The sequence below is a fragment of the Mytilus trossulus genome, chromosome 9, assembly GCF_036588685.1.
Source record: "Mytilus trossulus isolate FHL-02 chromosome 9, PNRI_Mtr1.1.1.hap1, whole genome shotgun sequence".
NCBI classification, from domain to species: Eukaryota; Metazoa; Mollusca; class Bivalvia; order Mytilida; family Mytilidae; genus Mytilus; species Mytilus trossulus.
Window position 1 is genome coordinate 25,114,153 of NC_086381.1, and position 17,836 is coordinate 25,131,988.

General features: G+C 32.8%; 2 protein-coding genes across 2 annotated transcripts in view; both read left to right on the top strand.

Annotated features, from left to right (window-relative positions):
- The first annotated feature begins 3,390 nt into the window (after positions 1-3,390).
- Positions 3,391-17,836, top strand: part of LOC134684418 (receptor-type tyrosine-protein phosphatase gamma-like) — a 110,951-nt gene continuing 96,505 nt past the window's right edge. The window contains exon 1 of the mRNA XM_063543702.1: positions 3,391-3,452. Coding sequence (XP_063399772.1) covers positions 3,392-3,452 — 61 coding nt within the window. The 5' untranslated portion in view covers position 3,391. The remainder of the gene's footprint in view (positions 3,453-17,836) is intronic.
- On the top strand, positions 6,994-11,457 carry LOC134683499 (uncharacterized). Its single transcript, XM_063542810.1, has 3 exons — positions 6,994-7,405; positions 10,154-10,391; positions 11,262-11,457. The coding sequence occupies exons 1-3, from the start codon at positions 6,994-6,996 to the stop codon at positions 11,455-11,457; spliced, it is 846 nt and encodes a 281-aa protein (XP_063398880.1).

Genomic DNA, 17,836 nt, shown 5'->3' on the forward strand with positions numbered 1-17,836 from the left:
TAGTAGGTAAAAAAAGAAACAGACATGTACATACAAGGCCAAATCATTATAATGAATATGCATAGAAATAAAAGAATACTTCAAGTGCAATTATAAATAACTTATGACAGATTTGTGCATCAAAAAAGTATATAATTTAACAAGAAAATAGGTATAGTATAGTATATAGGCATATTTAAATGAAAAGATAAAATATAATGTCATACAATTGTGAAACTTCCAAGACGAGTAGACAAAATGATCTTTCTGCTTTAAAATGAATTATAAATAAGGAAACTTTTTTAAATTTTGATTATGTAGCAATTTGAATGGAGAGAACATAATTTTATAAATAAAACATCTAATGATCTTCATTCTATACATTTATTGCCAAAGGGTAGCTTGTTAGAATCTAACCACCTTTACACAGTTCTCAAACGAGAGCATTTTTTTAAGTATATTTATATTCGATTATAGCTATATTAGCAGGGCTAATTTTTGTCTTCCTTCTAATCTCAATTTACTCAATTCTCTTTGTAACACATATACTAGTAGTAATATGGCGATCGTGGTTTTATTTTTGTAGTTTACTGTTCGGTTGGAACCAATGCTCCGTGTTGAAGATCGTACTTTGGTCTATGATGGTTTACTTTTACGAATGGTGAATCAGATGGAGAGTTTTCTTATTGGCAATGATACAACTTCTTCTTTTATTATCCTGCTCATTATTGGTCAATGATAATGATGTAATTATTCAAGCATTTTACTTTGCAATGACTACCAAGGTAATGAATTTTAATATAGACAGCCTCCTCTATTAATAACTGCTGTTTCGTTTGAATCTTAAATAAGAAATAAGATAAAACAAATATTTGCGTTATTACGAAATGTTTGCGTTATTTCGCGAATGTTTGCGTTATAATGCAAAGGTTTGCGTTAAAACCCAAAGAAAGTAAGAGAAATTATAAAAAAATGTGTTGCGCTAGTACGTTTCAGTAGTAGTTCAAATTAGAAAGACATTATTTCAGTGCTAGGTCGAAATTAAACTGAGTGTAATGCAATTCTACATTATTTAGTTTTATCAAAATAAATATCTAAACATTTAAAATTAGAATCTTCCTTTTATGTTTTAATTTTAACGCATATTGTATCACATGTATGGGCCCATGTATTGTATGCCATTCTTTACTTACAGCAGCTGTGGAAACAAGCCTTTATTATAATATGAATGATAATTTTTTCTTTGATCTAGTGAGTAAACTTCAGTTATGTTTTGAGACGTACGTTAACTGAATGTGCTTGGTCAATAACTATAACTTATTTTAGTTATTGCAATCTCAAATCCCTGCGTTGATGGCATTTGAGGCAAAGAATGACAGGAGCTCAAACTAGTTCATTGACATAAAGGTTGTTTATGCACCGCCTCCTTGTGGTAGTAATTATTGAAAGATTAAAACCAAATGAAATAGGAATGACTACACATTTTCCTACAATTAATTTGTTTGGTTACCTGTTTTATCGTGTCGAAATTAATAATAGTCTAAAAATATATGGCACTTGATGTTAATTAATTTTCTTTATTTACTAAAGGTCTATTCCCGTGTATTTGATTATGATTCAAACATTTGTCCATGGAACTGACACACATTCAACACGCAAACGTTCCTACCAATTTACCGATCTTTTCCAAGTTCGTCGGAATGAAAGAAGAGTATTAATTACGTTGTCATAGTTGGTATTAGGAAAGGTGTCTTTTTTATCACAACTTCCTTCGAAATTTTGAAAGCCTCGATGATAAAGCCTCGATGACAAAGATGAACTAAATTCCAAAAAACTTGCCGAGGGAGGGGGGTCTAGTATGGGCACCAAATCCATGGCAGTATAATCAGTTTGTCGATTGTGGCTATTATCTGGCAGATACAGAAGAATAAGTTAATTCGTTTAAGGCGATGCGTTCTATTTGAATAAATTGTCTGAGATGCACCCAGTTGAATATTATAGGTTCTAGCTTACTAGTGCTGCGTAAACATTAAAATCTAAAGGCTATAAACAGTCCGTGTCGTTCACCTTGGTTTATCTGCATATTTAACAAGAATCACTTTCCAACACTGTAGAGGAGAAAAGAATTCATGACAAAAATCTCTGTTTTGTAGAACTTGTATTGCAGACAAATTAATCTCATTTGTTTGTATAGTGTCTCTCTATCTTCTTTTTTTTTTGTGTACTAAAAACTGAGTAGTTATTCAAGAACAACTGGACCATGCAGATTTTTTCAATAATATTTTAACCCTATGTTCTATTCAATTAGCCATGTCGGTCGTGTTGGTTGGTAAGTGAGGTCCTTGGACACAGTTTTAAACTTGATACTCCAATAATAACAAATCACAATATTGGTTAACAACGACGACGGAAGACAAGTAATGAGAACAATTACCAGATATGTTTGACGATGAGTCAACTGTCAACCATACACTTTTCCAGCATTTATATGTCGCCTGACAGCTGAAATGATTGCAAAACATGCAGATTTATCTGCACTGCTTTCACGATCAAAATAACGCGTTGTCCGATCTTCTATTCAACAAATATCTGAACATGAGCAGGGAAAACATCATTTCCATTTTACTGTTCTATCACACACACACACACGGTTTCGTTAAAATTTGACCACCAGAGATCCAAAACGTGCTTTCTTTGTAGAATAGTTTTCACATGTTTATCTGTTTTATGTTTTTTTAAATGAAATGCATTATTTTAAAATGCCTTAATGCACAGTGTTATCAAGGAAGTGGAACTATTTGAAAACTTATTTCTTTTCTTGATTTTTGCGGTCGTATAATAGTAATGAGATATTTCGCTAATTTGGTAAATGAATTGTGTATCTATAAAATTCACGGTCATATACCAGACTCTTTTACGACCCAATAACACTGTTTGACCATCGTTTAAACTTACTTATCCTTTCAAGATCATTTCTATCGATATACCGAACGAAAGTCTTAATTTAATGATAGTTCAAGTCAGTGTGTTCGGTTTAAGAGAAAAAAATCATCTCATTAAGACTAGATGCATCTCAAAAATTTATTATTTTATATGACGAGCTGTATGTCTCTGAATAGTGATGGATAGTACGTTCATTAATCTCCTATTGGTGTGTTGACAAAAAAATTTGATAGATTTTTTCAGAATTAGCTAGTTGGAAAAATGAACTGTTTATAAAACCCATCCACCCCCTTTATTTATAATTTGTAAACAAAACTTATGTATGAGAGACGTTTTTGATGTGTATTTAGATATGTTTAAATACCGGTTCATGTTCTTTTACGGTCTAGTTCCCACCAAAGAATTTGCATTTGTATTTGTATGAACACAATCCTATTCAAATATTAACTTCCTGGTTGCGTATTTCGTTATGAAGGGTGATGTTGTAGCTGTCGTTTTACTCTTTTTGACAGCATATTCATGCCAAGCTGGTATGTAAATCTGTATTTTTGTCAGAACTTGTTTATCATTGTACAGTTTAGTAAAGTTTGTCATAACCGAGTACTTCACCAATTTATTGTACCATATCTTTAGTATACAACTATAACATATATATTTTTATACTATGATTTTAATAAGACATTTGCGGAAACTGTTATACACCTACGATTAAGATTACAATTACAATATCATGTGTGCATGTAGTATTTCAATCGTGGGTCATCACAAAGTATAAATATTTCTCCAATGATGTTTTTCTATAGTTAAAGAAAAATAAGTAACGAACATGCAGTAAATGCATGTGATATAATAGAATGGACAACAATTTAATAAATTTTCCATGCGCACAAATTTAATAAACTAAGGAGCTTGTTGACAATGTTAAATGTAAATACATTTTTACAAAGTCATACATGTTACCTTTTATAAATAGAATGATGGTTTATACAATGTAGTTTAATTATGTGTGTTAAAAACAAACATTTTCTATTCATTTCACTTTTTATTTGATTACTTCTATTATCCTCTATAATTTCTGAATTGTACAAAAAAAAAGGTTTGCGTTTTTTGGTATCGATAGAATGAAATATAAAGTATACGAAAAAAACATATTTTTATGCATTTTATTCGTCATCTGATTCATACCCTGTACTCCTAGCTAGACGACTGCCATATAAATCAACCACAGGAAGAGAAATATATAAGTATAGTATGTACATATTCAGTATTAGAGATGCGTTCACGCAAGATTGCTTCTTTGAAGTTTCAGTTGAACCTCTAAGAACGGCACTTCAAGTTGTAGCCTACAGTACTTTGCCAAAAGTATTCGTCACCTGCTTTTTTTTGCTATATATTTCATGTAAATACAATATTATTTTTTTTTACATTTTGAGGGCATTTATGGTTGGATTTTTATCAATTGCACTTGGCCTTAAAAGACGTACAATTGTCTAAAGTATGTTTGTTTATTTGTTAATAGTTTTGTCTTCAGGTGCTTTCGGGTTTTTTTCTTTATGTGAACACATACAATTTATTTTTACAATTTAATTTGGTTGAATATATAGCGAATTTCTGAACAGAAATTAATATTTGTGTTTATCTTATGACAAAATGAAAATGATCCACCAAAAAATATAACCAAAATAAACAATTTTGGATTTATTGGTGGTTATTTGCTTAAAATCAAACCAAAAATGACCCCAAATATTTTGTGTATGTTATTGGTCCATTCAGACAGGGAACTGGTCGAATCCATATGCTTTCTATCTTTACAAAAATCTTTGTTTTTTTAATTTTCAATATATAATGAAATTGGATACATCTTATCAAATTGAATGTAAATAATTGCCATATTGGTCCATTATTAACAGTGTGTTAATTTCTTATCTTAACCTTTGGTTTTTAAAAATCAATAACGTGGTGGGTTTTTTTTCCGGGGGGGGGGGGGGGGGGGGGGGGGGGGTGAGGGCGGCGAGAGGTTGATCTTTGTTATTTCAAAAATCGCATTTTCATTAAAAAAAGAATAATTAAAAAATCGATATAAGAACTTAAAATTGTGAACCTAAACATGATCTGTTACAAAATTTGAATGGCCTTCGCTAAACTTTAATACCTAATATTCATTTCAGAATTTAAGTGCTTAATTTTGTCATCACTTTCCGCTAATTAAACTTGACCCCTGTATTCAATAAAACGACATTTTCTAACTTTTCAATTTGATCAGATTTTTTAAATCATATGCATTTGTGTAAAATCGAGCACACAATTTACTCGACTGTACTTTACTGTACTAAAGTGTACTGGACTAGGTCCTGACTTTACTTAATTCAGTGCTTGATGATATTGGTGTAGTCTGAAATGGTTTTGACCAAGTCTCAACCAGTCTCGACTAGTGTGCGCCAAAATCGTTCATGAAGTTTTGCGGATTTTTTTTACCTTGTGAAATTAAGACATTTTTCCAAGTTTTATCGTATTATTTCTTTTTGTAATGCATTAGAATCGGAATAACAATACTGCAGTTGAAGAGTTGCCACCGTCAATTTTGATTTGACGATCGCAAATCTCCGTTTTACTGTCTCCGCTACGCGTCGCCAGTAAAACTGCATTTGCGACCGTCGAATCTACAATTGACGGTTGCAACTCTTCAACTACACTACTGTTACTCCTTAATTCAGGGACCAGATACTAATTCGTTCTCAGTGTTTCAGTAAATGGACCACGCTTAACCTATGTATATTAACCTGATGATTGAAGTGTTCCATTTTAAAGTGACAGATATTATTTAATACAAAGCTGTAAAAGAAAAGTTAAAAAGATGCAATCTTCGAATCTTAAATTTTTCGTGAATAATTTCAACACTTTCTCTAAATTTTGTGATATTTTCACATTTCTTGATCTGTGTGCGAAAAATAAATCTCCTCACTAGTGAAATATCTCGGCAAAGGATTCGTCGACAAAAGTTAAATCACAAAAATACTGGACAAAAACTCTCATATTCCTGACTTGGTTCAGGAATTTTCAAATGTAGAAAATTGTGGATTTAATCTGCTTTTATATGGGGACGAAGTCCCCAATAACAGTAGAAAATTCAATTAAAAAAAAAAATCGGGAAAATTTCCCGAATTTTTCATTGTACTAATGAACTCAAAATCGTTCATTTTTTTTTATGTCATGTTTTGAAATCCCGGACCTGCGCAGAAATCTACAATGCACTTCCTTTTTCTGGTCTTGTGTTGTATGAATCTTTGAGCAAAATATATATTTATCAGTCTAGTATAAATAGGAAGGAATGCAATACCAATTTCATTTTTTTTAAAATAATTCCTTGATATGAAAAAACGTAACCTGATGAAAGCGTATCTTTGTTTACATTGCATATGACGTCATAGTTAAATAACGTCACAACTAAACTGGAAGAAGAAGAAAAATAATTCATACAGACTTCGTCCTCATTTACAGGTAATGCCTGCCTCATATTAGTGTTTAACTTCTAACTTTGATGACAGTCTCATCAAGTTTCGTTATATGGGAACGAAGTCCCCAATAACAGTAGAAAAATCAATATTAAAAAAAAAATCAAGAAAACTTTCCCGAAATTTTTATTGTACTAATAAACTTAAAATCGTTCAATTTGTTTGATGTCATGTTTTGAATTCCCGCATCTGCGCAGAGATCTACAATGTACTTCCTTTTCCCGGTCTCGTTTGTATGAAGCTTTCAGTAAAATATATATTTATCAGTCTAGTATAAAATAGGAAAGAACGCAATACCAATTTCATTTTTAATAATTCCTTGATATAAAAAAACGTTACCTGGGCCCAGTTGTTCAAAAGTGTCGTTAGCCTTAACGATGATTAAGGCTAACGAGTCGTTAAATCTTAACTAAGTCGTTAGCTAACATATGCGTTAAAATGTGTTGTTCAAAATTTTTTAACGACAATGTTAACTAACACTGCGTTAAGAGTCGTTAATTTTTTTGTCGTTAAAATGTTACCCATAATGCACAGAAAATCTTCACTTCCTGTTACCAAGATGGCTGAATTATCTGCAAAAAAATTGCCTAGGGACAGAAAAGCTAATTTCACATCAATTGAGGCCAACCTTATAAGTTCACGAGTTACTCATGATTTGGAGTTGCTGAAAGGGGGATTGTCCCCAGAAATTACTAACCAGAAGGAAAATGAGTTATGGAAACTCATTACAGAGGAAGTCAACGCATTGGGTGTTTGTATGAGGAGTGAGACAGAGGTCAGGAACAAATACCGCAATATGTGTAGGGGTGCCAAAGAGAAGTTCACCAACAACAGAAAAGAAATGGGCAAAACTGGAGGTGGACCACCACCCACACAGCTGACTGTTGCGGAGGAAAATATAGTGAATGCTATGAGGGATAGTGCCTCATTCATTGGAGTTGGTGGCTTGGAGACAGAAATAACTTGCAATGGTATGGTTTTTTTAAATTCAATTTAATTTTTACTCTTATTTCATTCTTTAATTTGACTTAAAACTTTGATTTTAACCTGTAGATATAGAAAATAAGTTTACGCTAACGGTCGTCTGCTTTGACAGAAGGGTTTCCCATAGCATGGGATTTCCTCGCTTTAAATATATTTGACCTTGACATGTTCTAAAAATATATGCATGTCAAACTACTTTAAAATTTTCATACTTATGCACAACTAGTGGTCACTTGTACATAAAGGATTGAATTATTCACTTACACTTTTTGCATTTGGATATCCTTGAAACAGTATTTAACCTTTATTAATCTTTATTTTGATTGCAAAACCTACTTTCACCATCGTTTTGTTTTTGGTTTTGCTGTTGCCGCTTTTTTGTCCCTTGTAACATTGAAAAGATATTTTTTACGGAGATATGACTTTAAAAGAATTTGAAACTGTTTTAAAGTTATGAAACTGTTTTAATCAATTAAAATAATAACTTATTAAGTTTAAAATATATAATTTCATGTACAGAGAAGAACTTATCAGTTGCTTACACCATAGAAGAAAGACTATAGCCTGTTTCTTATATCTGATCATATCTTGTAAATGAATAATCTAAGAGTTATTCCTCTTTGTACTTCTGTTTTCAAAATAAAAAAAATCAGTTTACTTTCAAAGTGGCCTTCTTAAACTGAAAAAAATCCTATGAAAAATGAAAACAGGGCTTCGGCTTAGGGGATATAAACTCTAAGCCGGGAATGTCACATTATATACCTTGTCTGAGACCTGAATAACTTATAATATAGTATAATTGCATGAGTGTTATATACTATATGTTTAATCAAATCAAATCAAATCAAATCATTTTATTGGTGTAAAATCCAAATATTGGATTGTTACCAGGACAAACATGACAATCATTACAAACTTATAAAATATAAATTTAAACAACATTCATATTCTTATAAGACTATATATTTAAATGTTTTGGAGGAGGTGATACCTTTGCAAATTAAAAGTCCAAGTACAAACATTCATATTAATGCAATTGTTATAAAAAAATATCATTACAAATACTATAAGAAATTATACGTACACTAGTTTTTCTTATCAGCTAGGCTGTTTCTTAATACATATAAATCATTTACTCCCTTGACAATAATTTTAGTTACGTCATATTCATTAAAAGTAAACATAAATACAAATTTTTCCTCATCAGACATTTTGGTGAAATCTGGAATTATATTTTCTAATTCTTGAAAAAGTTTTTGCCTACATTTTTCTAAAATTTGACATTTTAAAGTAAAATGATATTCATCTTCTACATCCTGTTTACAGAGAGGACAAAATCTTTTTTCCAACGGTAATTTACGGTGTCTACCCTGTTCAATATTTAGATAACTATTACTTATTCTTATTTTTATAAAATTTGATATCATGTATCGATCTAAATCTATTAATAAAAAAAATTCTAATTTGTATTCTTTTTTAATTTTCTGTATGTTCTTTATTTGTTTCCATTTGGGTTATTTTGGTCGTTAAAAAGACTGTCTTTCTAGAAATCTGTATACCTTTCAGCTATTTTTTTTACCTACAGATTTTATAAGGCATTTTTTAGAGAATGTACATTGATTTTCCCATACATGATTAAACCCTATTTTTGAAAGAGCATTATTTTATTTGACCGCAAAACCATTATTTAAATTTAATTTATAGGCATTTGAAGCATAACTATCTTTTTTTGCATTTATCAAATGGCACCAATAGCCAACCGAAGCCTTAACAGCATCAATAGCAATAGGTAACATACCTATTTCTGCTAAAACTGCTGTGTTTACTGCAGCTTTATTAACACCAACAAGATATTTAGCAAATTTTATTTGGATTTTTGATGGTAAAAATGACAAATATCTACATTCAAGACTCGAATTATCTTTAACTAACGTATTAAGTGCCCATATTTCACTGCAATAAAGTAGTATAGGTTTTAAACAACTTTCAAACAGTTATAAATGTGGATAGATATTAAGTCTATCTGAGAATAGGAGCTTTCTAATGCAAAACATTGCCTTGGAAGCTTTTTTGCAGAGATGATTGACAGCATAAGTGAAAATTCCTGAGGGCTTAAATAAAATACCCAAATATTTATATTCATTGGTCAAATCAACTGTGTGTTCATTAAATGTAAAGTTATAATTTTTAAGGACTTTACCTGATTTATTAAAAATCATAACATTAGTTTTGTTTAGATTTACATTTAAATTCCACTTATCACAGTAAGTGTTGAGTTTGTTTAAACATTGTTGTAAGCCAGACTCTGATTCAGATATTAACACGAGGTCATCTGCATATAATAAACAAGATACATTTTTATCATTTAATGTTTATGCTTTCACATTTGTTCTTAACCATTTCATAGGTCATTTGTAAAAAAAAGTTTTAAAAAATCAGAATAATTTACTTTGAAATAAAACCATTTTTTCCCCTCACATGTCACCTATGAAAAAATCAGGTCATTGTCCGTATGTTAATATATATATATTAAAAAAGAAGATATGGTATAATTGCCAATGAGACAACTGTACACAAGAGACCAAAAAGATAACTGTACAACCTTAAACAATGAGCAAAGCCCATACAGCATAGCCAGCTATAAAAGGCTCTGAAATTATCTATTTGTATAGATTTGTTCCTACTAAGAATCTTTACAAGAATTTCTATTCCTATTTCTTTACTTGATATTTTAGAAGCAATTTCCACCACAAAAGGAAGCCAGTCTCAATGCACTGCCACAGCTACCCCCAGACATACAGGAGAAGAAGCTGTCTGGATGAGAGCCTTAGACAGACATCATGCAAACTTGCAGAACAATGAGCAGACCTGCCCTGTAGCCGATGATGCTGAAGGGACTGATAGAAATGCCACATCTCCAGGACCAAGTATTTCAGCATCTTCCCAGTCAAAAAGATCTTCAAGTTCATGCAGGTAATGTTACTACATATTTACCACAAGAAATTTCTTATTTCATGACATCTGGGGTATGATTGTCAATAGGTCATCTATCTAGCAAAGTTATAATAAAGTGCATGGGTATAAGCTATAAGGTAACTGTGCAGCCTTCGACAATGATAAAAACCGATAGCGTATAAAAGACCATGCAATGGATTAAAAAAAAGGCAAAGTTAAAATAAAGTGGATGTAAGCTATAAGGTAACTGTGCAGCCTTCGACAATGATAAAAACCCATACCTTATAAAAGACCATGCAATGCCAATGGATTAAAAAAAGGAAAATTAGAAAATCATAAAAATACAATATGAATGAAAAACCACTGACCTCCTTCACAGATTACTGAGAGAATTTGTGAGCACTCAACCTTTTTTTAAGGGGGGGGGGGGGATTTTGTCCTGCCTTGGTTGTTGTTTTAATTTCTGTCTTGCCTTTTAATTTTTCAATCTTTTTGGTCCTGTCTTCTTTTCTCTTTAGATTACCCGGTGTGTGACTTTTTTTACATAAATTGTCATCCTGCCTTTTTCTTGTAAAGTGTTTTATCCTGACATTTTTTACTTCTTCTCAAAAATCCTGTCCTGCCTATTTTTTTTCTAATTTCCTCGAGACCCCCTTCCCCAACCTAAAAATCAAAGGCTCCCTAACTTTGATGCACACCTCATGGTACTAAAAATTCAAATAAGTAGACAAAAAAAGAAATAATTGTTCCATTATAATACAACTGATGAGACACCCTCTAGGAAAAAGGGACTGTTAAAAATTGGCAGAACTTGATTATGCCCCAATTAACTTATAATGGGTTTTTATACAGTAATTATTTTGAATGTGGTGTTTTTTTTTCTTGCAGCATACAGCAGACACCCAGCAAGAAGAAAAAGACAGCTGAAGATGTGTATACATTACAATGTGCAGTTCTTGAAAAGGAACTAGAGAAGAATACACTACAAGTAGATCTTTTGAGGAAATTGCTTAGCAAATATGACAGTTTAGATTCTGATGCCTTGGAACTATTGTCAGTTTTAGGCCTAGGCAGTGATTGTTAAAACATTTAGAAAACTTTTCAAGTTGTTAGATATTTAAATGTTTGAATATATTTACTGAAATGATTGACTTGTTTTAATTGTTTTTTCCAAACTTCTATGTTTATTACAAAATCAAATTATTAGAATACTGCATATATTATATTGATAGATTTTTCTATTAACACATATCGTATGTATGAATTCTTTGTGATTGAAATTGATGATTATATAACTTATAAATGAATATTGTCAGCAATTTGGATTTTTTTTTTGTTTTGTTTTGTCATTTTTGTAGCCTAATCAATGAAGATAAGATATCAATGTATTAACATGTTGATGTCAAATATGATAATTTCAAGCTGGTAAGATGATAATTCCAATACTGAGTCTTATTTCACCAACAACGTTTCTGTATATAAAGGAAATTGACTTTTTCAATGTTGATGGCTGTACAATTGCTCATATCTATATCATTTGAAGTATAGAAGATTTTATTTTATTGGCAAGCATACCAAATCTTCTATTTTCATTGTGGGTGCAAGATTTTGGCAATTGCCAAATATGATTTTTGTAACATTCAAAGCTAAACAATTTTATGAAATCATAAATGATCCTGGTACTTAAGTTTCTTGGATTACAATATATAAAAATAAAGAAAGTGAAAGAGATGTTTTAAATTTAATGACGGTTAATATAAGTGTCAGCAATGTGCTCCCTAATCCCTCTTCCATCCTGTTGTCCATTATAGTTGTTTCCATTTTCAACATCCTCATTAACAAGCTCATCAGCTACATCTGGCTCATTTAGCTGTATGCAGATGTTGTGTAGGATTCCACAAACCATTACTATTTTGGTTACCTTTTTGGGATCCATATGTACGAATCTGCAAAATTAAAAAAAAATACCATGCAGGGTTACACAAGACACTAGATTGTGTGGTTGAAGGACGTAATAAGATGCAAAAAAGTCGTAGTGTGGTTTTTTTTTTCTCTGGGACCACTGATCCATTTGTGCAATCTGTTGGTAACAGTCTCAAAAAATGTATAAGTTTGTAATATTAAGTTTAAATATACAAAAATTTAACCAAATAGTTCCGGTTGATAACATAAAATAATATATATCTAAGACACAACTCGGGTGCAAATTTATTCGATATAGTATTGAGAGTGAGAGGGAGTGGAAAAGGGGGAGGGTGGTTTTGTAATTTTCTTTAAAATAAATATTATGATTATAATTTGAAAGGAAAAATATACTCCAATCAAACAGATCATCTAAATAATAACTCACTTCAGAATGCAATATGTGGAAACTTCTCTTCCATCTGCCAAATGTTCTTTCAATAATGGATCTTGTGACTGCATGACATCTGTTGTACCTTCTATGGTGTTGTTCATTGGGGTTCAGAAAAGGTGTCATTAAAAAAGACCTACAGGGATAGCCACTATCACCAAGTAAGATGCCATTTCTCTCCATGTGAGCACAAACCTGCATGAGCAAATATATATATTTTAAAGAATATTATACAATACATAAATATAAATACAATACAAACATATTTTTTAAAGAATATACATGCATATCAATTTAGTTTGCATTGTTTAAAAGATATGGCATTGGCAATCATACAACATTTTACCATTCTTATCCAGACATTTTTCATTCACTTTTTGCTGGCTGATATCAGGGACATATATAATACAATATGTCTCTAAATATGATATAAACCAGAAACATTGAACATTTAAAAAAGTGAAAATATTTTGCATCTTCACTTTAATAGGTTGTCTACATAAAACAGAAATATATACCATCTGGGACTAGTAGAATCAAATAATGTAGTGTTTTCAATGTTATGTATAATTATGATCTGTTTTTCATGATATTCCATTGTATTCTAATGACTAATGAAGCTGATTTAAAATTATTAATCAACCATTTACACTCACCTGTGATGTTCTGAAAACATGTGAATCATGACAACAACCTGGCCAATTTGCATTTATGTTTGTAAATCTACCTGAAAAAATCAGTTAAAACATTATATAAACCTTAAGAAACATTTCCAAAAAAGGGAGGGGTCAAAGATTATAAACCCTAAGTCTTATTAATCCAGCGCCTTTTTTTTTAAAGTAATTAGTTCTTAGTACAAAATGGAAAAAAAGGGGGGTACTTATAAATAAGTTGTACATTCTTTTTGGAAAATATTTTTTTTAAGCTGGAAAACTTTTTTTTTAATTACAGTTACTGTATGGATTTTTTTTTATCTAGGTCTGAAAGTAACTATATTAATATCAATTTTAATATAAAGACATCGTTATATGGAACAGACTATAGTGAGACTGGTTTCTGAAATTTAATTCAGGGGAACAGCAGATTTGTTTACAATGTGACAGTTCAAAATTACATTATGTGAAGATGAAAACAGAAGAACATTACCCTTTGCATCACGTACTGCTTGAACATTCAGGCTCGGGTAGCCTTTTCTGTTGATAAATGAAGGTTCGTCATGATGCGGTCTCTTTATTCTTATATGTGTCCCATCAATAGTATAGTATTTGCAACTAGACTGATATAATAAGTAAGGTTACCTTGAGTTATCCAAGTACGTGTATGGCAAATGGCAGATACGAGTTGAGGGTTAGACGTCTGTCTTCATCAAGCTCTCTGGTTATTCTGCAATGATCAAAGTACTCACCACAGGACGTTGACAGTCGCACTATAAGTCAATGTCCGGTTTCGGTGATATCAGATCCGGACAAGTTGATTACAACATTCTTCCCCCTTCTCTCTGAAAAGATTGTTGGTATAATATAAATTCATATAAAGAATGATTAGTGATAGTTCTCTATTCTGAAGTCCTTTTTGTCCCACTATGATTTCCTTAAACGGTTAAACGGTGAATGAAGTTACTGTCATTTAATCATGTCAGAAATTGTCCCGCAGATATCATGATATCTCCATTGATTTACTTATAACTTGAGGTGTTACTGTCATTTAACCATGTCAGTAATAACCCCCCTTTGTCCTAATATTTCCAGTGGTCCTTTGAAACGAAAGTCATTCAATAGAATGGCACAATATTTACAGTTACACATCAAACACACATAGTTCACATAACAGTTTTACAACACAGTACAATTGTTACAGTTCCACATGATACACACACGCATATAGTTATTTACAGTTAAAAATATATATATACACAAAGATACGCTATTCAAACTTATATAGCTGCTGAGCATTTCGGGTGGTGATGTCAGCAATTTCCCTTCCTGGAATATTAAACATGATAGACAATTTCTGTATAATAGATCTAATCAATATTGGAGAACTGTCCTCATAGTTCTTGGGGTGGAGGTATGGTGCATCACTTTCCAGAATGATGTCCTCTAGGCTCATCTCGCAAACCTGTGAGCGGAGTTGTGGATAGGTATCCTCCATTAACAGTAATGGAGAAATACCAAATTTTGTATTAGGAAAACACCGCTTTATATTTTCATATGTTGTCTTGTCCTGGGAGAAACAGTGCCAGTGGACACCATGATCCCTGTCCAGTATCTCTGACATGATATCTAAGCACCTGGCAGTTATGTTTTTACCTCTGCAGTGAATTACGACAGGTAACTTGTAATCTCTGACCAACTCTAATTGTACTCGTAGTACCTTAACTTGCTCTCTTATATCTTTCTCCCCCTGACTTACGTCCAATCCACATTCCCCTATTGCTAAAAAATTACCTGGGATTCTTCTTTTCAACTCATTAAAGTTCCGACCCACCTGGTTCCCTGCTACCTTCGGATGGATTCCAATAGTGTGGAGAATTCTCTTATCCTCCCTTAACAAATCCCCATCTAGGCAAGCTGTCCATCGACTTGGAAAAACAAAATTTGATATTAATTTTCTAATCTGAAATTTTTCATTATCTTGTTCTTCCCAAATGTATGAAGGCAAGCCAGAAAATCTGGCTTGTAGGAAGAATTTGTCCCAATGAAAATGTGTGTCAACAACTGTGTGTATCGGATGTGAAGTAATTTTACATAGAGACAATTTACAATTATATGAAAGTAAATTTTCGGAATCTTCGGATGATTTAATTAATAAAGCTAAGACTTTCCAGTGTAAGAGAGAATGTATGTTTGATGGTGGAAAGACCGTGTAAGCTGATGATGAGTGGAAATGGTTTATCCTGTTGAAATTTAGCAGAAACGGCAGGTCTGTTTGATGAAAGGTTGCTTTGTCACACTGTTCTAGAGTGGACATCTCCCTGGCGAATGTTACCAATTTGTCCAGTGTGGAAACCGCGAACTGACGACAAAGTTCTATGAGTAAGCCATTCATCAATTCAACCCAGTCAACCAAAAATTCCTCTTTATACCCATGTGTCTGCTCTGAGTTGTGATAGTCGTTGCAATGTATAGTAAATGCACCCTGTTGGCCAAATTGAAGTTGACAGGTCCAACATGCCAACAGAGGTGCAGTATACCAGGGTACATGAGCCCGAAGTACATGTCTTCTTACATTCACAAACCTACCAGAGCATATACAGCATGGTCTTGATCTTTTTTTATTATTACTGCTACATTTAATTCTTTGTTCTTTCAGCAAACACCCTTCCTTTTCTATCTGTTCTTTCAGCACACCCACTTCCTCTTCTTCTGGCTCATAGTCTAGCTCTTCCTCTTCATTCTTTAAAAATAAGATAAAGAAAAAACAAATTAAACATTTAACCTATATACACTATTTATACACAAACTGCATCATCATTAGTCCATTACAAAATCTCTAAAGTGGGCAGGGGCCTTCCTGTCCCTCCCTCTGCTCCTATCAGACAGTTTAACTTGTGCTTCCACAGTATCGGCTACATTATAGATTATTGTCTGATCCCCAAAATTATCATCAAGGTTCATTAGGGTTTCCCAATCCTGTAGTGTAAACTGATCAGCTTCTTGTGAGCTCCTTTTATTAGTCAGAAAATCTGACTGCCCAATTCCAGTATTGCCTCCACCAGTCAGAGAGTCTGACTGTGCAAGGCCACTGTCCATCATGTTCCACAACATTGGCTCATTATTACTGAAAAGCCAATCTAGCCCTAAGTCACAGTGTTCTTCCTTGTCAGTTAAATCTTCCAACATTTTCCTCTCCACCTGTTCTAGTATTCTTTTCTTAAGCCTTTGTGTCCAGACAGGTAAGTCACGAATTTGACTGAGTTTGAGCCTATCATGATGAACAACTTCAGATGTTTTTTTGTTCCTAATTTTGTATAGGACCGGTGATTTAACCTCAGCTACCACAAAGGGCCCTTTCCATGGTGCCTTCAGTTTTGGACATACCCCAACTTTCCTGGCTGAATCTATCTTAAAAACAATATCTCCTACCTTATATACCTTACAATTGACATTCAGGTCATAATCTCTCTTCTGTCTCCACTGAGCCATTTTAATGTTTTCCCTGGCAAGGACATGTACCTCTGTCAGCGTCTCTCTAAGAATCTTGATATAATCTGTTAGCTCTTTTTGTTCTTTAGTCCTGTTAGGTGCATCAAGACCCAAAACTAGGTCAATAGGTTGACTATTTTCCTTGCCAAAAACCATGAAATTTGGTGTGAACCCAGTTTGTCTGTTTTCTGTAGCTCTAATGGCACCAGTAAGTTGCTGTAGGTGTACATCCCAGCTATCTTGTCGTCTCTTAGTGAAACACCTTATCATCTGCGCAAGAGTGCGATTATAACGTTCAACTTGACCGTTTGAAGCTGGATGATATGCTGTCGTCCTTGTTTTCGTTATCTCTAAGAGTTCACAGAGCTGTCGTATCACGTTGTCATCAACATTTTTCCCCTGATCTGTATGAATCTCCAAGGGACACCCAAATCTTGATATTGTACTGTCCATAAAAGCTTTGGCAATTGTTTCTGCATGTTGGTTCGGCAAAGCACAACACTCAATCCATTTGGTAAATTGATCAAGGATCACAAGAATATATTTATTACCCATTTTAGTTACAGGTAGAGGGCCTAAAATGTCCATGTGTATCCTTTCAAAAGGAACCCCAGAGTGATATTGCCCCAGATCTGCTCTTGCTTTCCTGCATGCCTTCTTCTGCCTATTACAAACATGACATGAACTTACATAGATTTTGCAATCTGTTGACATCTTGTACCAGTATGCCGTCTTCCTTAGTTTTGAAAGTGTCTTGTCCTGCCCTAAATGTCCAGAAGATCTTAGATCATGACAACACCTGAGCAATTCATCTTTCAGACTGTCTGGAGTCACAAAAAGAATCCTAGAACCAATAGGGTCCTCCCAGATATAAGACAGTATACCGTCTTGATATCTAAGTTGTGACTTACATTGCCAAAGATGTCTAACTCCTGGACTCTGCATCTGTAATTCCTGCTTCGAGG